Below are 26,329 nucleotides of genomic sequence, written 5' to 3'. Positions count from 1 at the left end.
CACCATCTTAGTTTAGCATGCTGACAGTTACTAATTAGCACTAAACACCAAGTATAGCTGAAACTGATGGTAATGATATTAGCTTTGCAGGGATTTGACCATAAACCAAGTACGGAACAAATTTTCACCTCATGGTGGTGCTAGATGAAAAGTGAGGGCACCAACAATGTTATTACAATTGAGAGGGACATGAACCTCAGTACCAGTGGGCAACCTCCTTGGTTGGAAATGTGAAGCCAATGCGGAAGTGCCTTAATCTTGCATTCTTTCTAATAGCCAGCAGGGGGCGACTCCTCTGGTTGCAAAAAGAAGTCTGATTGAAGTCTGTTAGAAAATGAGCCTACTTCTCACTTGATTTATTACCTCAGTAAACATTGTAAACATGAGTTTATGGTCTCAATTGCTATAGTCTCAAATCTTCTTCAATACAGCATGATGTTCATTTAGTAAATTATGGTCCCATTTAGAGTCAAATAGACCATAAAGCAGGGGATGCTTTAGGGCGTGGCTACCTTGTGATGACAGGTTGCTACCACGCCGTTGTCTGATCTGTGAGTTGTCCGTATTTTTGCCTTAGAACTTTAACCCTTTCACAGTGTGTTTTCATTTCATGAAAGTTAATAACCAAGATGGCAGCAGACAAAAACTGAGATGGCGACGGCCAAAATGCTGAACTTGAGGCTTCAAAACCGTAGTCCACAAACCAATGGGTGACGTCATGGTGACTACGTCCACTTCTTATATACAGTCTATGCTCAGTACCAAATTGCATGGCAATCTATCCCATATTTGTCAAGAAATTTCTCTCAAAACCACAAATATCAACCTCATGATGGTGCTAGAAGAAAAGTGAAGCGATCACCAAAATTGTTTTATTGTCTGACAGGGAACCATGAATGTTTGTGCAAAATGTTGGGTCAATCAATCTAGTAGATGTTGAGATGTTTCACTGGATAAGTAAAGACTTTGACTGCTGGATGAAAATTCAGGGGAACACCAAGATCAGTAAGCTTCATCTTCTGGGTACAATCAATGTTTGTACAATATTTTATGACAGTTCCTGCTAGTTAATTTAATCGACAGATCTGTGAAACTGAGTTTCTCCACAAAGAATCACACAAAAGCACCACTTTAAATATTGTGTTTACCAGAGATGTGCTCATAAGTTTCTTGGATATGAGTCATTCTGCATGAATAAAAAGCTTAAAAAACAACTAATCAACAAAGGAAATCTTAGTCAACTAAGATCAAACCAATGTTAATCGACTGATAGACTAAGAGGGGGCAGCCCTAGTTTCTGTCTGTGGTGGATTGATCATCCGACAGACCGACATTGCCTAAAGCCACACAGCTAGCATGGCTAAAAGTTGCACGTGTGAAAGTGTTCAGATTTTCTGTTTGCCTTCAAGGAGAGGTGTGTGTGTTTACCAGCTTAAAGCACGTAAAGCTGTCAATCTTGTATGTACAATTAAAGGTAAATTGCCTGTTATTAAAACTAGAGATCAAAGAGTTTTTTTCCGAGAGCACATGTTAATAATACAAACACATAGATGTGATTTGATGAAAATGTTGTTATTGAACATTAGCAAGGAATATCTGTTTGTACTGTGTGCTGGCATTTGGTTAACACCTCATTCCCTTGAGCTTACAGCTCCAAACAGCAGGCTGTGGCTCCCAAATCACTCCCCTCATTCTCAATTAATTGAACTCATTAGAGCCTTTAAATTGGAGATTTAAAGATAACGCGGTAAACATGAGACCAGGCACAACAGGCAGCCAGCTTTGTTACTCCCAATTAGAGGGATAATTGGCACTTTATTTCTACAATTCAAGTTCAAACACATCTAGACTCCCTGGAGGAGTACCGCAGAGTTTCACTATTTGCAGTGATGTTTGAGTTGTGCCCATTTAAATGCGGAGCCACTGGCTGCCTCCATGATGAGCTCCCTGTAAATGTCATATCATGAATATTCATTTGTCTCCTTAGTTTTGTTTTGTTCAATAATCTCTAGTGAGGCAGTGTGGTGTGGGTATGGAGCGGGGAGGCGATTTGCCTAACCCTCGCCAGCTTTCAGTGGGTTTTGGATTACATAGTGTTTCTTATGCCGTTCCACCAGACTCATAATTAATTACTGATTAGTGTTTTCAGCCCTGAGTAGAATGTAAAACCAAATCTTTTCTCTGCAGGCCTTTCCTTTGGAGCACAGTTTAACACGCTTTGTCTGTTAAAATCTTGTTTGTTTGTTTCTAATGGAGAGATGACATTTCAGTTCAGATCGAATGTACTAACTTTTCTGTTATCTTTTAGTTGCTTATACGTTTTCACTTTTGCCTTTATAGAGATATGACAAAAGTGTTTTGGTGTGGACTGGATGACAAACGCAGTTTTCTCTTCCTTCAGGACACACACAGTATCATCAGTGGTGGAAAGTAACTAAGTACATTTACTCAAGTACTGTAGTTAAGTATAATTTTGAGGTACTTTACTTGAGTATTTCCATTTTCTGCTATTTTATACTTTTACTCCACTACATTTTATAACTTTAGTTACTAGTTACCTTGCAGATTCCGATTAATAATACAAAATATAATCAACAAATAAATTATGATATATTATTATAGGTTCAAATAAGATAAGATAAAAAGTAATTACAATTAACTTCACCTTTACCTGCTGCTACATTAACGATGAACACATTAATGCATCAATAATTATAATCAAATAATATAATATATCTTATTCTGAAATGGGCCATAGGAGTACTTTTGGCACTTTAAGTAAAGTTTAATGCTAATACTTTTGCATTTTTACTTCACTTGTAGAATTTTGAATTCATGTTTTTACTTGTAACAGAGTCTGCTGTGGTATTGCTACTTTTACTAAAGTAGCTCTTAGTACTTCTTCCATCACTGAATATCACTGATTTAAAGATGAACAAAAGAAACTCTCTGACTATATTTTCTAGACTGATTGATCTGTAACACATTCCTGCAATATATTTCGGACACTTTACTATCTCTATAAAAGATCTTCTCAAATGTTCAGACTTTATATGTGTCTGACTGTTATAGAAAATAATGGAGATGTTCAAACAGTCATAGATATTCCCATTACCAAGTTAAATAGAATAGATATTTTGTCTTAAATTGTGTCTGATTATTTAACAAGTTTATTATTATGCACTATTTGCTTTTTTTGTTGAATGAGAAGAAGCAATTAACTGTTGCCATGGTTTTAGCCCACACTCACTTTTTGTTTTTTAAAATTCATTCTCATGCTATGACTTTGTGTGATGATGCTTTAAGCGCACGATGAACGCTTTTTGATTGAAGATATACAAACAAAATTGTGCAAAAAACATGCTTTTTACTATAGTGGCTCATAGGGCTGACCCGAATGCCATGGTCATCGACCTCCAAATCAGTATTCTAATGCTTAATTTTTTATTTATTTAAGAATGTAATGATAAAATATAAATCCCCAAATAGCCCTTGAAATAAGGATTAATCCCACAATAATATTCATATTCAACATTAGTTATTCTTAGTTATTCTCAAACGTATATCGCTGTTTGTTGTGTGTAGAGGTGTGTGTGTGTGTGTGTGTGTGTGTGTGTGTACAGTAGTGCGACAGCGGCACTGAAACAGGGCGATGGAGAGAGATAGAAGAACATGTCAGCCTGCTGCGCTGCTCCACCAAGCTTCGAAGCCCAAAAATGTTATTCGGGACAGCCCTAGTGTCTCAGATTTCTGGGAAAACTAAAAGCGTCGGACTCTTATATACATACACAAAGCTAAACTAAAAAAGAAAACAAAATATTTAGACGAGAATGTCCTCATTAATAAAAGTAGCAAATGTGTGAACTTGGCTGACATCCTAAAAAAAATCTTTGTTGGTAACAAATGTTGACATGTTTACTCCAAAAACATAAACCAGGCTGCCATTCAGCTGCATTACACAGTATGAAGTGGTATTTAGAGCAGGAATTCACAACCTTTTGTAACTTAAGGCTCACTTCTTATTGTTAAAACATTTCACCTTCCCAAATAAATGAGAAGAAAAATCATAACATGACAAAAAAAGGAGAAAAATAAACTGGTCTGTAAATATGTGTTACGTCTCTGTCGGTTATATTGACCAAAATAAATATTCTGCTTTCTCTCACCATCACTGCCATTATGAATCCAAATTTAATGTATTCAGGGTCATATTTCTTTACACACAACGCTTCAGAGCTTGTACTGGTGCAGGTTTTTGTTTCAAATACTGATCCATTTTGTGTCACTGTATCTGAGGGAATGTTAGCTAGCTAACGGTGGCAAAACACGTTTGTCTCTACCGGATGATGTGTTGTGATAGTCAAACGTAACTGGTTATTAATGCATTTTAATTTGATGTTTTTGGATTTATGTTAATTCTTGAGCACATTTAGATAAAAAAATAACTAGCTTTGTAAATTACCCAAATAAATGAGTTTTTAATTGAATCTAACCATTTGACAGTACCTCCGCAGGCCACTGGATGGCGCTCTGTGGCCCACAGGTTGGGAACAGCTGATTTAGAGGCAGCATTAACACAAACATAGTCAATAGAAAGACGCCAATGGAGGTAAACAGATCTGCACTTGTTACAGGTGTAAAGCAGAGGGTGTAGCGGAAAATAAATGAAAGTTGCATCCCGATTAGATGAATAATATGTTCCACCGCAGTCTTGATCCAATTCAGTAACCCGAGTTAGCAACTAAGAGTTTAAAACCGTAACATGATATTTAATTTGGAAAGATGCTCAACACATCTGTCAGTTTCATTTGTAGCTTGGCATGTTATGAAAGACTTGTTAATTACAGGAGATTCTTCACACAACAGGTCTGAGTGAAAAACAAGTTGTGTGTGTTTTAAGTTTGTTCTTTCATTTTTTTCACCATTCTGTTTGTTTTATTTTTTTATCTCTCCTTATGTCTGGTTTTCTTCATCTTTTTCTTTTCTCTACCTGCCCTGTATTCTAATTACAATTTTAACCTCTTACCTTTTTCACTTTCTCTCCCCCCCCCCCCCCCCCCCCCCGAACTCAACCTATTTTCACAAACTCCTGACAACACAATTAAAGCATTTTGCCACTCCCACCACTACATGCATCACTTTTGTATTTGTTCGCCCCGTCTCTGAACAAAGTGATCTTACAGGAATTCCTCATTTTGTCAGCGTAGGCAAAACGAAATGCCCAAGGCTTATTATTATGTTGTGTATCTAGTGAACACTGTAATAGATGATGTGTCATATTTGGTTTCAGTGTGTACTGTGAGGTGTGCTCCTATTGTGGCAGGGACCTCCCCCAGTGCCCACATCTAATTTGGCTCAAAAGAAGGTTGTGTATGGATTTTGGCATGTGTGTCTCAGTTGTCAGTTCAGCGTCTTGTTGTTGGAGGAGTTTTCCCTCATGTTTTTTACACCCGCATGGTGTTGGCTTACACTGCTGTAGGGGTGAGTTGTCATTGCGTGTGTGTTTTGTCTGTTTCTACATCTGCAGAGCATTTAAAAATAAATATAAATCACCTGAGGTGCAGGGGCCTCCATACCTTTTCACATTCTGGTAACTATAATGGCTTTTAGATAAACAGTTGTGGCTCATATCCCCAGAGTTACTGGCACAAACGTATCCTTTTGTCAACATTGCATATTGTATTAATTGAGCTATTTTGGTTTATATGAGACATAGTAACAGGCAGAGTTTGCCAAGATTTGCGGGACCTGCAAGAATTGGAGGGTAACAAAAGCTTGCATGAAGTCTTTTTTCTTTTCTTTTTAGTATGCAGGTGGCTCAGTAAGACAGAATAATGATTCATCTAAATCCTGCTCTAATTATCCAAAGGGCACATGAATGTAGTGTTTGTGGCCAATCTGCAGTCCCTTGATCCTCGTCCCACTTTCCTAAATAAGAATATCTGTGCAGTGCCAAGACATTTGCAGATATAATAAGGAAATAGATACATTGAGCCAAAGTACACTTTCTATCACTAAAATAATGTGTATATCGCAGGTAGCACTAAAGCGATAATGAGTTGGAATCTGTATTTGTTGTGGAAATGTTCCTTTCAAACACCAGGAGTCTCTCTCTGCAGGGACACTATAAATTTAATGCACAGAGCTGAAGGGAGAATCCTTTTATTTCTCTCAATAGAGGGGCCATGGTGCTGGCAACCCAACGTTTTTGTAAGAAAACCAGGAGGAGCAGGGACACCAGCTGGCTGGAGTCCAGCCAGCCTTTATTTATCCTTGAGCTAACACTGCAAGGCTAAGGCTAAAAGCCATACCGGCTGGAAGATTTTACAAAGGTGGCAGGCCAAGAGACGTTGACACGGCCCTCCACAGATGCCAGCGTTGTGCCAGTTACTCCCTGACTTTGACAGCTCCGGCAGAGTACAGAGAGCAAGGAGAGTGCACTGAATAAAAACAGTTAGCAAAGAGCAATAGTGGGGGAAGGTTTTCAGGAGACGTAGTAGGAAGAACAGCTGGAATTACTTTATAGTTTCGTAGACTTTATTTTCAGGAAATATATATTCCATTCATGCTGTTATTAAGTATTTTTTACAGTCGAAACCGAAGAGAAAGGGGAGACCATAAGAGAACATTTGCTCCTTCCTATTACAGTATTGTATTTGTTCAAAATAAATTGATTTAATGATGCGTATTCTGTTGTGCATGACAATCTTGTACTTGCAGTATGGTCATGCAATGAAAATATCCTGCGCCAAGAATTTACAATTTCTTTTTGTTCTTTTTTGCATTTAAGTCAAGTCAGTGATGTAAAAGGTCTCTTTTTGATGTTGTGTAAATGTGATTTGATTTGTTTATTTGATGCCCATCCAGACCTGTTCATACCTGGAAGTTTACGTGTCATACTTACTCGAAAGATGTTGTTCCAAACCCACCAAGATACCCACACCCCAACAATGTTCAGGGAAGCATCTAACAAATAATCATTTTCACTAGCAATCTATAAAATAACAAATATTAATGACACCTTCCCATTAGAAGTTCCAAATGCCCAAAGTGATGTCTTCAGCAGTATCCAATTTACAACACATTTATGTTTTACATATCAAATGATTTAAATAGAAAAAATAGAAAATTGTACATTTTATATCAGTCGACTAGTTCATTAATTGACTTACCATTTTAACTCTGTTATAATTGTCCTGTTACTGATAGAAACAGAGAATATTACTCTCAGATGATAGTGTTAGCATGGTGTGTCTCACCTCCAAAATGTGTTGTCCAGTGGGCAACCTCTGGTTCTGAAAAGTGAAGCCAATGCTGAAGTGCCTTAAAACTTGCATTCTTTCTAATAGCCAGCAGGGGGCGACTCCTCTGGTTGCAAAATCTAGTCAGATTGTATAGAAGTTTATGAGAAAATGAGCCTACTTCTCACTTGATTTATTACCTCAGAAAACATTGTAAACATGAGTTTATGGTCTCAATCTCTAGTTTCAAGTCTTCTTCAATACAGCATTTAGTAAATGATGGTCCCATTTAGAGTCAAATAGACCATAAAGCAGGGTATGCTTCAGGGTGTGGCTACCTTGTGATTGACAGGTCGCTACCACGGCGCTAACCGGTCTGGGAGTTGTCCGTGTTTTTGTCTTAGAACTTTAACCCTTTCACAGTGTGTTTTCAGTTCATGAAAGGTAATTATAACCTTTTTGGTCACCGGAAAATTTCTTGTTCAGCATTCGGTTTTACTTAGCTCCACCCTCTGGTGTCACTTCTGGTAGCAAAAATCCAAGACGGCGACGGCCAAAATGACGAATTCAAGGCTTCAAAACGGCAGTCCACAAACCATTGAGTGGCATCACGCTCAGTTGGGAATTGGATGGCATGTGACTTTCTTGGGGCTCCAGTGGTGCATTTTTGGATTCAGGGTAAAGTGAGGGAAGTACTGTGAGCGTTTTGGACAAATAGGTCTTTTATAGCCAATCTTGTTTTGCTGTTTTTAGGTAGAACAACTCTACTTTTGTACACAGGTTGATATATTAAAGTGTAAAATCCACCTCAAGTCCACACACTGAGCAAAATCTCATGTTTTCCTTGTGGACATGGTTTACCGATGTGTCAGCTTGCGGGTAGCCTGAGGTCATTGGTTCCTTACCTGAGCTGAGTTGTGAATGTCTCTCTGAACAACCACAACATTTTTTTTCTCGGCCCATGGCAAATGCAACTTCACTGGTAACGAAAAACTGTGGAAGGATATCACTTTCTTGACACTTTTTCTTAGTGCACCTTATGGCTTATGGCAGAACGGATCGATTCCATACTCCCAAAGTTTTAAAGCAGAGGAGTGTAGATGTTGTTTTGCCACGTCCACTACAAACAGTGCAGAGAACAGCATTCAGCAGACAGACTGCAGGTTAATATGTGGCCTACACAATAAATGGTAGCCAAAAGGAGAGGAAGGCTCTGTCTGCAGGGCTTGGGCCAATATGGTAATCTCATAGTGTGATTATCTTGGACAAAACATGCAACATTATCTTGATAAATGAGATAACAGAGATGGATTGTCAAGCTCTCTTTGGCCATCCTATTAAAAACATTTGTTTTCAGTCAAAACATTTTTATTCCAGAAATATCAATATTATTCTCAACAAATCTTCTTTGATGAGGATCTAGTGTGCCAATGTGGGGGTTGGAGAGGCTCTCTGTTGTGCTTGTTGTCGGTTGTTTTGACAAGTCCAGTGAACCAAAACAATGTGAAAAGGCTGAGGGTCTCCATCTAGACACTTTGGCATGTTACAACACATAACATATTGGCTGAGGGGTAACACTTCATCTTACACGTCTGTAATGTCCTAAGAATTTCTCCTAATCATCTCTTGACATTAGTTTCTTTTCCGGGAAAGAACTATGTCATTTAACACTAATTCTGGTTGTTGATGTCCAGAGAAATTTCCTTGAAAGAAGAGGAAATAAACAATTAATTCGAATAAGTTTACGAATAATAGAACACTATATCCTGTAAATTACATCATTCATTGCAGAAATGTTATGAGTTTTAATATCAGTTCCTTTCAAGGAAATTATAGGAGACAATGGGATCTGCAATTAAAGTGTTACCCGCTTAGGTTTGCTATCATGTAGGGCTACAAATAATTATTATTTTATTTATCAATTTGTGCCTATCCAAAGCTGAAAGCACGATGGCCTGTTAAGGCCATTGTAGGTAAAAAAAAAAATAAAAAAAATGACGGAGCCGGGGGAGGGGGATAATATTCTAAGGAAAACCTTTTTTTTTCGTACATTTACGACTTTATAATCTCGCAAATGTGTGAGTTTTTTATCGTAAATTTGCCACTTTAATCTCAGAAAATATACAAGTTTTTTTTCTTGTAAAGTTATAACTTTTATCAAGGAAATTCTGAGTTTTTTCTCAGAATATAACCCCCTTCCCCTGGCTCCGTAATTTTTTGTTTTTGTTTTTTGTTTTACTTACAATAGCCTTAATACACTGTTGTATGGAAGTTATCCTTTTAAAAACCTTTTTTTTGTCTAACAACAATCAAAAAATCTGAATGGATTAAATTACCCTGGCACAAAATTTAGAAAAAGTAGCAAATATTTGAATTTAAGACATTGTGACTAGCTTTTAAGAATTGATTATCAAAACATTAATACATTTTCTTTCAATTGACTAATCAATTTATTGACAAACCATTTTAGCCATACCAGCATTAATTCCATGTAAAAATGATAAGCGTGTGTTGATGAGATGCTCTGTACACTTGTGAAAGAAAATGCAGTATTTGGAAGAACAAAATCGATGTCTCAGTTTGGTTGTATGCCTGTTTTGCAACAAAACAGTGCAGACAAATTGGGTATGTGCTCTGACCTGTGAGAGGGACCATGGGAGTTCCATAATTATGCAGACCTCTCGCCTACAGCTACGTCTGGTCATGTTTTGACAGACATTCCTAAGCTGTTGAAGGATGCACAGTGAGAGGCTTTTTCCTCTTGTGTTTGTCTTCATTACCTTTCGTTTTTCTTGTCATCACAGTCTTATGCAAACACATTGGAAAAATTTCAGCGACTGCTGCTGTGAATGCAGACATTTTTTTCCTGACAAACTTGTCAACAATTGGAGCTTTCAGTATTGTGTATTTTCTACTACGAGCCGACTCAACATGATTCTGTTTAGTTTCTGCTTGGTGTTTGGCTGTGCACAAACCTCAAACCTTTTTAAATACCTCACAGCACAACTGCAGTTATGTTTTGTGGTGTTGCAGCTCTCAGGATCATTCCCCAGGATATTCACACTGCCAGAGAAGGACTGTGAGTTTAGATATCTCTCCTGTCATTAATTACTGTCAACACTCTGCAAAGATGTGCCAAAGTTCATTTCCTGCTTTGGTGCGTAGTTTTCCAATAATGAAGAACATATTATCAAATGCAAACTTTTCTGCACCAGTGCACACGCTTTTAAAGGTACAGTGTGTAGGTTGCAGATTGCAACCAACTGAGTACCCCTCCGCTCACCCCTCCCTTTCCAAGACTGTGGTTACGTGAGCCGCCGCATGCAAAACCGTGGTAACGCCGTTTGCCTCGCTCAGAGGCCATCCTTACCATAATAACACAACTCTAGGAGCAACGGAAGTCAGACAGTGGCTGGCGGTACCACGGTTTTCCACTCTACGGCTCACGTTACCACAGTTTCACAAGCGTGTCGGAGAACTACGGTGGCCTTCAGGTAACTTAAAAACGTGAAAGGCTCTCACTAGAGCCAGTGTTTGGTTTGTCCATTCTGGGCTACTGTAGAAACAAGGCGGAGCAACATGGTGGAAGAGGACCCGCTTCCTATCTAGATATGAAGGGCTCATTCTAAGCTAACGAAAACACAACAATTCTTAGTTTCAAGTGATTATACACTAATAAAAACATTCCAACATTCCATTTCTGCTCGAGGATCCCCCGAAATGTTACACACTGAACCTTAAGTGCCAACAAGCCATTTCAAATTTTAAATTATGGCGAAGACATTGCAGGATGCCTGCAGTAGTCAATGCCAAGGTAGAACTAATGCTCTGCCAGCTAGATATTGTGGCCATTCATGAAAGGATGCCAGAATCTTGTCACATAAAAAACATGTTGAAGGTGCCTTTAAGTCTATGGAACTGTGATAAATCACTTTGGGTCCTTCTACAGAAATGAATGTCATGCAACACAAATCCAACATTGAAGAGATAATGTCATGTGATGGAATTTTATTTGTTGGCTTATATTTAAAAAAATGTCTCTTTTTGTGCATCCTTTCACATCTGCATGAGTAGCAAGTGCACACATCATCAAACTACAATGAAATGATGGAAAACATTAAACATTTAGCCATGTCTCATTGGCCAATTTTGTGTTATTTTGATGCTATTCAAAGAATATGTTTCAATATGATACCAACATCGTTGGTAAGTGGGAACCAAACGTCAGATATCTTTCACAGAGATAAACAAAACATTCATTTTGGACCAACATTTTTAAAATGATTAAGTCACAATCATAATAACTTTTTGCACCTTTTTAAAAGCTCTGTGGATGTAATATTTAAAAAAAAATATTCGTCTACATAAAAATGTTTACCAATAAGACCTTTAAATTTAAGGAAACTTAAGAGAATTGTTAAAGGGAAAGGATTTCAAGAGGGGAGGTTTTTCCCTGTTTTTCTAAGCCAGTGCCATAATATGTGCCATTTTGTTAAGCCTTTAGCTTTCCCCGCATCCGCATTTATCAGAATGTTGGTAATCCATCTTACCTTTGTTACTCTGCTCCAGGCAGGTTGTTTATTAGGTGGTAGGAGCACTCTTTCACTCTTTATTTTGGTTGCTCAGTTTACTCCTGCAGAACCTGTGTGTGCCTTTCACAGCTCTTAGGAGAACAGCAGGTTACACTCTTCCAGCCAAAGAAAGGAATTACAGCATGCTCTCTCACACCAGGCAGTTTAACAGGAGTTACGGATGCATTAGCCAGCCTTTAATTTGGTGGATGGCAAATTCACATTACTTAATCAATCTTTTTAATTCAGCCCTTATAAAAGGTCTGTGCTGTTGCAGGAGTTAGGTGTTAACAGGTTCACTTTTAAAGGCCGTTTGCTTTACCCCTCCAGTCCTGCTAAGAGCTCCCGCACCACCTTTGCACTTGTTTTTATGACACACCGCATTGTTCTTGAGCAGCTGCCAAGATGAGAAAACATTGTTATTGTTCGTCGGAAGGACTAAGACAGCCAACCTGATCCTTTTGCGAATTCACACACTGGTACATTCATGACTCCTTGAGCAGGATCCAGGCATTCAAACATGATATAATCAGAAGAGCTGCAGAAGTCAGGCTGAGAAGATAATGATCCAGCACCACACCTTCCTGTTTCCACTTCACCTCACCAAACACGTATACATGTAGCATGCCCCAGTGCTTCTACGAGCAAACATATCCCGAGTGCTTGGTTACGGCCTGATCGTGCACGACCCAACATGATGTGCACATGCTGCGTCATCCGATGTACATACACTAACATGTATGAAACTGAATGCAAAGGTTTACTCTTTAAAGAAATCATGCTTACTTAAGATGCAATACGTGTACACGTCTCCTTTCCCTGTAGTGACCCTCTGCAAAGTTTCTTCTTGATTTATTGACCTGCACTTTTTATTTTCTTTAAATTGGCTGTAAGGTGTAAAAACATATGAGCTCATTAAAAAATCATGAGTTTACTCCACCTGGAAGAGCATACACATCACCACATCAAGAGTCTTATTTTTGGGGCGCCTGGGTTAGCTCAGTTGGTAGAGCGGGCGTCCATGTATTAAGGCTTGGTCCTGACCGCGGCGGCCCGGGTTCGAATCCGGCCTGTGGCCCTTTCCGCATCCACTCTCTCTCTCCCCCCTTTCAAGACTCTATCCACTGTCCTGTCAATAAAAATGGAAAATGCCCCCAAAAAAATAACTTTAAAAAAAAAAAAAAAAAAGTCTTATATTTTTTACGAACTACACATATGTATTATCAAGTACTAGATAGCTGTTGACAGTCAATATTATTATCCTATGTGAACTATACTACTCCTATTTCTACTTATATATTTTATGGAAAACTCAAAGCAGTATTCCATATTGGCATATAAGATGACCATTTTGCAACACCTGTTATGGATAAATACATTTTGAAAATGAGAAACACTGAATTACACTGAAGTAGATGGACAAACCCTATTTAATATAAAATAAATAAAAATGTCATTATTCAATCTTTCGTAGTGCTTTTTAGTCATAAACTCACACATTCTTGGAAACAGTCCACGTTTGACCCAGTTTCTCTGCAACATAAGTTGTTTTAAGACTGTCCTTTCAGGCTCGCCGTCTTCTAACATGACACCCTTTGACACCATACGTCTTGGTGGTCGACAGATGACTCTGTCTGGGACATTTCTGTGGTAAACACGTCTGGAGACGCTTTCCCCCCGTAAGGAATGTATTTCCTCTTTGACAGCAAAACGCGTAACATGAGCCAAGAGATTGCTGGACACCTTTGGGGCTGCGTAACACTGGTGTACACAGTTTAGATATGGAGATATGGAAACTTTCTGCTCTCTAACATTATACAGCACTTTTTTTTAACATGCTCACTCTGTAACACAAGAGCTGGTACTTTGGTACTTAAGTTTGTCCTCAAATATAATTCAACGCCCACTCTTTCAAATGTAATTCCCAGAAAAGAATGTTTTCCCATAGTTTGACCCGTATGGCATTAACTAGAGTTTACAATAATTTTTCAGAACAAACATGAGATCCAAGTGATTCAACCGCAAATATATTGAAGTCATGAATTTAAAACCATAATCTAAAGTGGAATCTTAGACCAGCACTCCTTATGTTTGCTTTTTAAACCAGCATATCCTCTGAGCGATGTTAGCTGTCGCATCCTGCAGAGCCCAAACAGAGGCCCCCTGTGCAACAGCAATGTGTTTACATTCTAATCTGTGTGATGGACCTGCTTGATAAGGCTTTGGGCAGTTCTGCAGCATCAGGGGAAAAAGGGAAGAGCTCAGGGCTCGCTGCCAGCTGCAGCACCTTTTAGCAGCAGAGGACACACGGGCTAATGGATCCTCAGTCTCCCCTGATGACGCAGCCAAAGCATGTTTTCTCCTTACTGAGCTTTGGGAGATGTCAAGGCAGAGTCAAACTGCTGGAAAAACAGAAAACTCATCTCTCCGATACCAAGACTCTTACTGGTTCTGTCATCTCTGGCTTTGTGCCAGTAGTTATCCGGATGGGATGATGCCTGTGCTGCTGTCCACAAACACCGCCAACATCAGAATATTCTGCCTTCGGCTCACATCAGCCTATGGAAGGAGGTTAAATACAAACGTCTTTCAGGAGAAAACACCTGAGCCCCAGAGATTCCAACCAACTTAACGTGTCAGCAGAGGAGGTTAAGGAAACGGAAGCTGGAACGAGGAAATAATTACATTTTTAACTGGCTGGCCAATATGTACGATGAAATTAAATGTCTTTCTGCTGCAGGCAAATCTAAAAATCCACAGAGTATTGTAATTATATTTCATGAAAATTGATATGCTGACAAAAACATACAGTCCGTGCTTGAGCGTGTGTCCCTAAAATAACAGAAACAATCTTTGGGAAAAGTTTGACGTGTACTTTGACTTTTTAGTTTGGCCACCTCCCATCCACTAACATGGAGGGGGCGGGCTTTATGACCTATATTGCAGCCAGCCACCAGGGGGCGATCCAGATGTTTTGGCTTCACTTTTAGGTAGCTGTTATTTCAATTCAATTCAATTTATTTTTATATAGCGTCAAATCATAATAGAAGTTATCTCGAGATGCTTTGTCGTCCATCTTTATATACAGTCTATGGTGTGTATCTATGTACACTGCAAAAAAATATTGTATAACATAATATAAACACAAATAATATGTTCACTTTTGGCTTTTCACCCCTTAAAACTGGGATCAGTTGGATGAGATGATCCCACTTGTTCGCAGTGAAGTTTCCCATGTTTCAGGATTTTATTCAGAAATGAGCATCTTCAAACAAAACAAGAAAACTATTCTGGAAAATGTTGAAATTTGCATTGAAGTATGGATGCGAAACAAGTAAAATAATCTCTTAAAGTTGGTGGATTTATTGGTTTTGCTTGTTGTAAGAAAATATAATTTTACTATTCATTAACAGTTGGCCAAAGATTGTATTTTCTTTGCCAGTGTGTCCTACGATAATTACTTGTCTGATACAAACAATTATATTCCATGATGCCAAGGTTCAGTTCGAAAAGAGTCTTTGAATCCAGCGTTTTATAGTCTGTCATTTCTTGTAACATGGTCTCAGACTTGTTGTTTCAGGTGTCACCCCCTTAGTGATAATTTATGCATGACAAATAGCACTTTTAGATGCGTTGATGCTAAAAAAACAATGTCTGACTAATTGCTAAAACATTGCCGCTCCTCCTCAGTCTTGTACAGTGTGATGTGAGTAATGACAGAGGAGGAGAGTTGAGCTAATGTCCACCTGTCAACAACTTTTCTTGCTAGTGGTTCATTTGGGTTTGGCTAGATGACAGTTGCAGGCAGTTTCTGTCACACTTGTGATTGCTGTGTGTGTTTATAAAGTGTCTGGAAGACAGTAGACCGAACTGGGATGCATGAGAGAAAAAATGTCACCGTGCAGATCGGCCTCTCTCCGTCGGAGCTCTTTGTGAATTACATGGTCTGTGATTGTTTTTGTCTTGCGAGTTCGGGCTGGGATCAAACTTTTGAGGTTTCCTTGTCAAAACTGTTCCGTTACATTTCAGTCTCCTGAGCTTCATTCACATGCTGTGGTTGTATTTATTGTCATTGAGGCGAATGGTAGATGTCACATCATTGGCAGCTTTGGCGACATGTAATGATTTTGCTTATTGGAGAGGGAGACCATCCTTCAATCAGATGGCCCAGTGGCCTCATGTCCTGCATTGGAAAATACTCTCCCTGCCTTGGCGACTAATACTGGGACATTGATAACTCTCTGTGGATGAGAGACATTACAGCTGCATTGAATTTATTTCATATTTGAAGGGTGACAGGGCTACCTTCAGAGGGTCACAGAGAAGGTTTGCAAACTCCTCACAAGCCTCTGATGGCTTTTCCTGTAGTGCCACCAGCAGGATTACATTTTTGGCTTTACTTAAATTCCCTTGACAACTACTGGATGGATTGACGCACAATTTTGTAAAACTTCCTAAAGACGTTGGTTGTGACTTTTCTTCTGTTCACATGTGTGGTTTTTAGTCAAATAGCTCTGCAACTATTGGATGAATTGCCATGAAAGTTAGTACACACATTCATGTTCCCTCTTTGGATAATTTGTAAGATCTTTGATCCCCTGACTTTTCATCTAGCGCCATCATAAGGTCAAAATTTCATTGTATCCAATACTTGTGTTTAGTGCTAATTAGCAAATGTTAGCACGCTAACAAGCTGAAATAAGATGGTGAACAGGTTGAACATTATATCTGCTAAATGTCAGGTTAACATTTAGCAACATCTTTGTGCGTTTTAGCTGCCCAAATGCCTTTACATACCGAGAGCATGACGAATAAATTACATGAAAATGCGAAATACTCGCCTAGGAATATTTCGCATCAAAACTATCCATACCGGCAGCGATGGAATTTACGACAGTTGCAACACTTGTTCAATAAAAGGTTGGTTTTTGGCCGTCGCCATGTCAGTTTTTTGCAACCAGAAGTGACACGAGAGGGTGGAGCTAAGTACAACCGAACTCTGAATAAGATGTTTTCAGGTGACCATAAAGGTTATAATTAACTTTAATGAACTGAAAACACACTGTGAAAGGCTTAAAGTTGTAAGACGAAAACACGGACAACTCCTAGACCGGACAACGCCGTGGTAGCGACCTGTCAATCACAAGGTAGCCACGCCCTGAAGCATACCCTGCTTTATGGTCTATTTGACTCTAAATGGGACCATAATTTACTAAATGAACATCATGCTGTATTGAAGAAGACTTGAAACTAGAGATTGAGACCATAAACTCATGTTTACAATGTTTACTGAGGTAATAAATCAAGTGAGAAGTAGGGTCATTTTCTCATAGACTTCTATACAATCAGACTTCTTTTTGCAACCAGAGGAGTCGCCCCCTGCTGGCTGTTAGAAAGAATGCAAGTTTAAGGCACTTCAGCATTGACTTCACTTCTCAGAAGCCAAGAAACGGAGGTAGCCCACTGGGTGTTAGCCATAATCAGATGAAAAATGCTGACATTGAACATTCAGAAACCTCGTCTTTGAACATAATGCAGGGTTTCACAGAATCATCCACTATCAGCGTTCTGTCTAGCAAGTACTGGTTTGCAATTCAAGCAGAGATCCTCCTAAGAGACGAATGATGATTAAGTCTCATGAAGACCCGGGGGGAGGTGCTTGTCTGCGAGTCGTGTCTGAGTGACCCTCTTAGCAAAGAAGCCATATTTGAGCATTACTTTGTGGGCTCATTACCTCAGGGTCAAGGGATACATCTAGTCTGGGACTAAATACATTACAGTAAGTTCACAGATACCACAAATAGCCCAGAATCTCCAGAATGCAATATTTGTCTCCATGTTAGGGTGTAATACAGTAAAATACTGATACTTTTTACAGGTACTAATACTGATACTGAGCATTGTTTTCAGCGATTGCGCAAGTAACAGCCAATGAAGATCAACATTTTAGTTAAGCGTTAAATATTTAACAGCCATTCAGTGTGTCCACTCTTTGAGCTGTGTTACTGCAGAGAGAGAGAGGACTACATAAAACCTGAGATGAGGTTGCAGGTTGGAAGAGAAATTCTCTAGGGGGATTGATGTCATCAGTTTAAGCTATAAAAGTTAAACCCATAACCATTTGTATCTTTAATTAAGATATTGATTTCCCTCCCCTTTCCTACCTATTCCGCTGCTTTTCTTAAAATTAAAGGAAAATAAAGAGAATAAATGGCTCATTTTATGTCTCTTTTCCCTTAGGTGTCTGCTATAAAATTTTAAGTGAATTATATTGCAGGGAAATCCACTTTGTTTTATTGGTTGACCATTTGAAATTCAAGAACGTTTTAAGACATTATGAAACAAGCTTCCTGTTAGTTGTGTCATTAAGCCTATTTGGAGCCGTTCAGTATTCTCTACAGTGTGTTCCCACTCTTGTTTTTCTTTTTACATCTTGTGGCTTTTTGACCTCTACTCTGTTTGACGCATACTTTATGATGTTCATCTGAAATTGAGTGAATTCGACGCAATTACGGCAGTCCAGGGCACAAACTTTTAAGAGCTCTCTCAGTTTTATTATTTTCCCTGAAACCACATCAAAAAAATGAAATTGAAAACAAAGGGAGAGGTCGACTGGCATGTAGTTAGCTCTTCTGCTGCCGCCCACTCGGCCCTACGTAGCTGATGGGTTTGACCTTCAGTTGTGTGGTGACCTTTCATCAAAACAAAGTCTTGTTTGAGCAGAAATGCAGTCAATCACACACAGACTATAAAATCAATGGATACACTTTTTAAAACTAAGAATACTGTATACACCTTTGGCACTTCAGTTTTGTTTTGTTCTGACTTGTGTAACTGACCTCAGTCTGTTGTTTTTCTGCCCTCAGCACATATTACCAACTTACCAGGGGATTTGCCTGATGCACTTGTGTAACCTCTTGTAAACTCATAAGCCACCTTTTGTGTGGCCTCACACACACGCTTGCCTTTGACGCATAAAACAGGTTTTGCACATGCACACTCACAACTATATCAACAACAAATCAAAGTTCACAGTGACAAATTTAGAAACAGGATATTTTTTAAAACCCTTTAAATTTAAGGCTTTTCCTAGATTAGGTTTTGGGCAAAACCATCAGGCCTTAAAGCGGATATAATCAATATTTTTATATTAACAATGGATCACATGACTACTTGTATGTGGAAGTGTCCACATATAATTATCACCCGACCCTACAGTTCCCCTCAGCTCTGTGAAGCTTTATAGCGTCTTTCAGCTCATTGTTTTGATTATCAGGCCCACAACTTCGAACTAAACCGAAAATAAACTTCTTTTATTAGGCATTCAATATTTATTCCAGCATATTTGCGCTCTTCGCCATTGCACTACTGTATAATTGTTTACACTTGACCGAAACAATCTGATTTATAGACATTGTATGTTGTTGTTCCTTATTGTATTATTTATATACACCGATCAGCCATAACATTAGGACAGCATGGGCACCCTGACCGGTCTGCGGCTACGCAGCCCCATATGCAACAAACTGCAATGCACTGTGTGTTCTGACACCTTTCTATCAGAACCAGCATTAACTTTTTCAGCAATTGGAGCTACGGTAGCTCTTCTATTGGATCGGACAACACGGGCCAGCCTTCGCTCCCCACGTGCATCAATGAGCCTTGGGTCTGACCCTGTCGCCGGTTCACCGGTTTTCCTTCCTTGGACCACTTTTGGTAGGCCCTGACCACTGCAGACCGGGAACATCCCACAAGAGCTGCAGTTTTGGAGATGCTCTGACCCAGTCGTCTAGCCATCACAATTTGGCCTTTGTCAAAGTCGCTCACATCCTTAGGCTTGCCCATTTCTTTCTGCTTCCAACACAAAGTTCAAAGATCAAAATGTTCACTTACTGTCTAACATATCCCACCCACTGCCAGGTGCCATTGTAGCGAGATAATCAATGTTATTCACTTCACCTCTCAGTGGTCTTAATGTTATGGCTGATTGGTGTATATACTTTTTATATATCTTCTTTTACTTACTGGTATGTACATGATAGCTAACTCTTTATGTTTACTCTTGTTCAGCTTTGTTTGTCCTTGTATTTAGCTGTATTTCTATATCTGTGTATGTACAATGAGAGCAACAACAAAAAACGGGTCAAATTCCTAGTATGTGTACGCATACCTAGCCAATAAAGCTGACTCTGATTTGCTGATTTAGTTGACTCTCCCCGCTCTCATAGCATCATTTTCAGCCGCAGCAGGCAGCTGTTTGCAAAAACACTTAAAAAAATTAAATGGTGCTGCGTGCTCAGCACCAAATGATGGACAGTTGCTCATAGTGGAGCATTCAGCAATTAGCGGATATTTCCCTCAGGAGTTGTCGGCGGCCAAAACGGAGCTAAAAGTACACTAAATATTGGACTTGCCAAATTTATAAGATAATATGTCAGTGTTGTGTTTACAGCTTGTTTCCGCTGCCTCCAAGTGGCCAAAAAGTGTTCTATGTCAAAGGTTTGAGTTCTAAATGGATAATCTCTCCTGTTACTTTGTTTAGTTATTCCATTTTTCTACACGAAGCCACATCTTTGATTCTCCTTTCTATTTCTGCCCACTCTGTAATGCAATTTGCAATTGTGTTCAGATGCATCAAAAGGCCTCTATACTTAAGCCCCTCTGCATCCGCAGACACATAGAAGTGCCTGCACCCGTGTGAATTAACTCATCCAAAGGAAGATCAGAGTCAATTAAATTCCTGCTGTTTTTCTGTATTTAAATTCATCCCTCACTTCCTTTATTGTGCTCTCCCTACAACTGGGATCAGCTCAATAACAGCCAGCATGAGCGCCTGAATAATGACACTATGAAATTTCCTCTTCTTGTCTGCAAAATGAAAGGTCTCTTCCGCTCTCTCCCCTCCCCTGTCGTCGTAGCAGTGTGAGCATTAACATGAAGGAATAATATTTTTTCTGATATTCCAGTTGTGTGTGGATACGAGGGTGTGACCGCGGGGTAAATGAAACACTCGTCACTCTAGATTTATGGACCAGAGATGGCATTGGCACAGCGTGTCAACGGCTCGCTGCCGATGTGGCGTGCTAGCAGACGGGTGATGAAGATGCAGGAGGCTGAAATGTGCTTTGACTTAATGGGGTACATACTGCTGCTCGCACATCAGCGGAAAGTTCTGCCACAAACAAGGAGGACACTTTCTGGCTCTGAAGCTTGCTTTTGATTATGTTGAAAGATTGTTTGCTCTCCCTAGTTGGCAATTGGCTGGAAACATGCTGAAGAGAGAGTAGAGCCTTTTCATCTGTCTGCTATAACCATTACCTGAAATGGCTGGTTGTAAATCAAAATTTGAGTAGCTGCGGGGAGGGGACTGTTTGCTCGCTGACAGCAAAGGAAAAGAAGACATTAGAGTAATGACAAATGTGTAGTGTGATTTTATTTTTCTTAACAAGTATTCTGATGTCTTTTTGTTGTTCATTGACTGGAAGCAACCAAGCTACAAAAATAGATTTTTATAATCATAACAAAATCCCATTTATGTTTGATAGCTTTCTTCTCTGGCACAGTTTTTTTTTTTTTTTTTCTCTTAATTGACTTTTCAGATTAATTACCTTGAATAACCCGTCGCTTTGTTCTCTTTTGCAGGGAAAATGTCAAATATCCGTGCAGTCAGGAAGAGGCAACAGCTGAATAACTTGGTTGCCATGGTTACAGAGCTAGCCAAGCCGGGATACACCGTTGTGGATTTCTGCAGTGGAACGGTACGTGTTTATTCATCCATCAGTCCAGCTATGCATGTATATTTATCACTGCACCTGATGGCTCCGTTAGACTGCCGCTCCATTAGCAGCCAGCTTCTCATATTCCCTCATGTTTTTCTTGCCTCTTTAAAATGACTTTTGTTGTTGGCCGGTGTACACAGACAGAATGGTAATTACACTCATGAAAATGCTCAGAGCGGTAACGCTGCATGGCGGAAGGGTCAATACTCGGTTGGAAAGGGCAGCACTAATCATAACTCCATTGATGCCCCCTTTGATGCGTGCTGTTGTTTTTTTACTGATTTTTCTCTCTCTTTGTTGCTGTCTCCCAGGGCCATGTAGGGATTGTTTTGGCTCACACACTTCCAGATTGCCAGGTAACGTGTATTTGTACAGATGTGTGTGTGTCCTATCACTGAATGTTGTTGCTCAGACAACGTGAACGTTTTGAAGACTTGACTTTGGTGACTTTTAACAGGCTTTTGTCATTATTTTTTTTACATTTAATAAACAAAGACATTGGTAGATAAACCAATAAATCTATTTAGAGCCGCAACGATTAATCAATTAGTTGTTGACTATTAAATTAATTACCAACTATTCCGTAGTGGATTAATTAATTAGAGTAATTTTTAAGAAAAAAAGTCAAAATCCTCTGATTCCAGCTTCTTAAATGTGAATATTTTCTGTTTCCTTTACTCCTCTATGACAGTAAACTGAATATCTTTGAGTTGCGGACAAAACAAGATATTTGAGGACGTCATCTTGGGCTTTGGGAAATACTGATCAAAATTTTTCACCATGTTCTGGCATTTTATAGACCAAACAATTACAGATCGTTAGTTGCAGCCCTATATCTATTAATAATGATGAAGTGATTATTATTTATCATTAAATGCATCACTATAATACTGCTGTATTATTTTTGAAAACATGATGTGAGTTGCTGAAGAACTGGTCATATTATGTTTTATCCTATTATTATTTTATTTTTTTTAATCTAAGAAAAGGCCTCCTGTAATCTCATGTTTCTGTCGTTTAAATTACTCTGTGTTTATTGTGCACACGGGAGAAGTTTGCTTGAGGGCTTTCTGTCAGAAAGGGTTTATTTTAACCCAAACCATGATCTTTTCCTAAACCTTAACCAAGTAGGTTTGTTGCCTAAAACTAAGGAGATTTCTGGCAGAAAGCCCTGAAGGCAAACTTCTCCCGTGTGCATTTGTTGTTAATTTGGACGTCTTATATTTGTTTGTTTTTTCCTGCGTATATCTCAGTGTTGTTTGAACATTGCTTAATGATGCTATATGCATTTAAACTTGATTATTACTCATTCCAGGCCATCTGAAAAAGTAGCAATCATATGCAGCTGTGTTTTTTCTGTCTTTATTCAAGATCATCCTCATAGAGAACAAAGAGGAGTCGTTGGTCAGGGCCCAGAGTCGCGGTGCTGAGCTCGGTCTGAAAAACATCGGCTTCATTCAGGCTAATTTGGACTACTTCACCGGACCCTTTCAAATTGGGGTGAGTGTAGCAACTAACACTACACAACAAACATGTACCTTTGCTTGTATTTTGTCTCCATTCGTATGATGATCCATAGATTCTGTAGACAATATATACTGTAATCACTTCAAATGACTTAACTACCACTAAGATTTTGCTAATTTGGGAATAATGGAAACTAAAAAAAATTGCAAGCAAATGCCATTTAAAAAAAAGTTTGTGATGGTACAAATCACTAAAATTAAATGATACCCATAAGTGTCAATAAAATGAGTAGTCACATTATCATCTGCACTGCACTATATATTTAAGCTATTGTAATTATTATAAACTAGCAGCCAAAGTAGCACTGGTTTAATTTCCTTTGTTTTGTTGTAATTTGCATTGTTAAACTAATCACAATCCAATTTTTAATTTCCACATATTTATTTTATTCAAATGTAATTGCTTTCCACACTTACACAATAGCAGAGAGAAAATGTAATTAGCAGTGACATTTGGTGTGAAAACTCTAAAGCTTAGGAGGAAGCAAGCTACTGTAGTCCCACTGTCATAATGATCATCTTATTGAGCTACAAAGACGATGTGTTTACACCAACAATCCTGTGACATTGATTTATTTTACTGCATTAAAATTGTGTACCAGCCTTATCAACAGAGTAATCATCCAGTTCCACATTGCTATAATTTATCTAAGAAATCAGCATGATGTTCGAATAAAAACAGTTGCCATCATTTGGCTTTTATGACGTGCAACATTACCTTTTCTGTTAAATGTTAAAAATGGTAATGAAGCCAATAACCCAGTGCTTCCCATTTCTGATGATGCATTGAAATTGAGAAGTTAACACCTTTGTGTTCAAATGTATTTATTAGGATAAAACCCTTAGAGATGTACCATCTCGTTTTCGTATAACATATATCACAATCACTACATAACAACATAGTAGTGACAGAATAAATGAAAAATAGAAATACAATTATCTATATGGCAACGTACAGACAAACAAAAAACAAAGACAAACCACATACATGAATTAATGAAAACATTTAAAACATTACAACCACAAGGTGACCAGTAGTCCACCAAATATAATCAGGTATAAACATTAGTAGAGCTGCAACAATTAATCGATTAGTTGTCAACTATTATTTAATCGACACCTATTTTGATAATTGATTAATCGGTAATCAGTAATCTGTTATTTTTGAAAAAGAATAAATTGAATAAACTGAATCTTGGGCTTTGGGAAATACTGATCAACATTTTTCACCATTTTCTGACATTTCATAGACCAAACAACTAATCGATTAGTCGAGAAAATAATCAACAGATTAATCAACAATGAAAATAATCGTTAGTTGCAGCCCTAAACATAAGGTATAAACGGTGACAGCTTCATTGATAACAAGCAGTCCATCTCAAAGTCAGAAGACAGGGCATGATTAAACATACCAAGGAATGGATATAATATCAACAGGTGAATTATTCCAATCTGCTGCTATGAACATAAAAGCTCTTTTGTCAATAGTTATCTTAGCATGAGAGACAGAGAATAGAGCTGAGCTGACATGATCATTGAAAGTAAAAGGTACAACATACCATTGTAAATAGGTTTGAAATAAATACACGTTGAAGCCTGTGAATGTGTCTTCTTACATTTAGAGATGACCATTTAAGTGGATCGTACACCGTACAGTGATGTGTGAAAGGGACATCCAAGGACAAATCTTCAGAGTCTATTATACGCTGTGTTAAGTGGAACAAGGTCTAATTCAAAAGTGTTTTGAGAGTGTAAAGACGGAAGACTAGAAAGGCGCTATAGAAATGCAAGTCCATTTACCATTTACCATAGACAACAGTCTATGACGACAGTCAAGAATCTAAAGTATTAGTTGAGAGGCAAGTTTCTTCCGAACACTCCGTCTAAAGCAATTTTCGAGATCAATGTAAAACATTAATTCCAAGGTTTTGTAAGACTTTACGTAAGACATAATCAATGTGGGATTTAAATGAGAGTTTGGAATCAAGCCACACACCAAGATATTTGATATTATTAACTTTAGGGCCATCATGAGTTTCTGTCTGGTACCAAAGATCATTATAAGGGGCTTAATGATTGTGAAAAAAATATCTAATTGCTATTATTTTGACTGATATTGCAATTGCGATATGATTTGGGATAGTAGAGGGAATGATCATTTTACATCATTATTCTCATTTCCAGTGAAAAACATTAAAATGATTATGGTGTGAGTTTTGAGGGGATCTGTACCCAAACAAAGATGTTTTCTTAAGTCTGTAGAATATGACGTGTAGGCCGGGACCTCTCTGCAGCACCACAATATTTAATTTAAAATGGTATTTTGACACATATTTTGCCTTTAACAAATATTGCGCCTCCTGCGATTTGATTTATTATGTGAAAGCCCGTCTTGTAAGATGTTTGAATCAGACTGAAGAGATGTTTGAATTTGTGGTAGATCAGTTTTAGATGTATTATTGCTATTTGATTAACGCCGCATAAACAATGCATTACTTTCCACTCTGCCACCATCACAACTTCACTGCGAGGTGTCTGAACGTTGTATTTTTAGTCTTGTAATATTTATATATTTTGGAGAAGCTCAGGCACACATCACACGGAGAGACATTCACTCATCTTTTTCCAGTAACTGAAAATGCCAACGTGCCATTAGTTTTGTCAGTGCAGCTAAGTTGGCTTTTCATTTCCTGAAGTGGAGCTTTTAATCAGAACCCTTTTAGTGCTCTGCACTTCAGTCGAGCAGTGTGTGTCTCTGATTATTGGAAAGCCAAAAGGTAGCTTTACCCAGAAAATGAAGGACAAAGGTAATGTCACGGTTAAAGGATCTCCTCACCGAGGCTTGGCTTTGTTTGTTCGTGTAAATCTACCATCCTTTTGGTTTGCTTTCAAAAATATTTTGCCAAGATTGTAAGAGTTATACTCTTATTAAAGGAGTCCTCTTTGGAAAGAAAGTGTTGGTAATAAAAGTAAAAAATGGTTGCCAGCCTTTTCACGTTTTATGCAGTTAACTTGTCAGCTTTTCACTTCTTAATTCATCACACATTTTCTACACCAACACATCTGCCAAGACTACAGTTCTGCCTGTTTGTGTTGTCGAAGCTTAAAGATCCGGCTTAGTAAATGTGTTTAATTCTGCACAGCTACCTGCAACAACAGAATAAATATTTTACTAGCTTTCAAACTCTGTGCTTAATGGGGCAGAAACAATC

The 26,329-nt window shown here is 38.5% G+C and overlaps 1 protein-coding gene across 1 annotated transcript in view; it reads left to right on the top strand.

The window, feature by feature from the left end:
- Nucleotides 1–26,329, top strand: part of gstcd (glutathione S-transferase, C-terminal domain containing) — a 59,718-nt gene that overhangs the window by 18,585 nt on the left and 14,804 nt on the right. Inside the window, exons 6-8 of the mRNA XM_037765346.1 lie at nt 21,455–21,570; nt 21,903–21,947; nt 22,963–23,091. Coding sequence (XP_037621274.1) covers nt 21,455–21,570; nt 21,903–21,947; nt 22,963–23,091 — 290 coding nt within the window. The remainder of the gene's footprint in view (nt 1–21,454; nt 21,571–21,902; nt 21,948–22,962; nt 23,092–26,329) is intronic.

The sequence above is a fragment of the Sebastes umbrosus genome, chromosome 3 (assembly GCF_015220745.1).
Source record: "Sebastes umbrosus isolate fSebUmb1 chromosome 3, fSebUmb1.pri, whole genome shotgun sequence".
Classification (NCBI taxonomy): domain Eukaryota; kingdom Metazoa; phylum Chordata; class Actinopteri; order Perciformes; family Sebastidae; genus Sebastes; species Sebastes umbrosus.
This window is presented reverse-complemented; position numbering and strand designations above follow the sequence as displayed.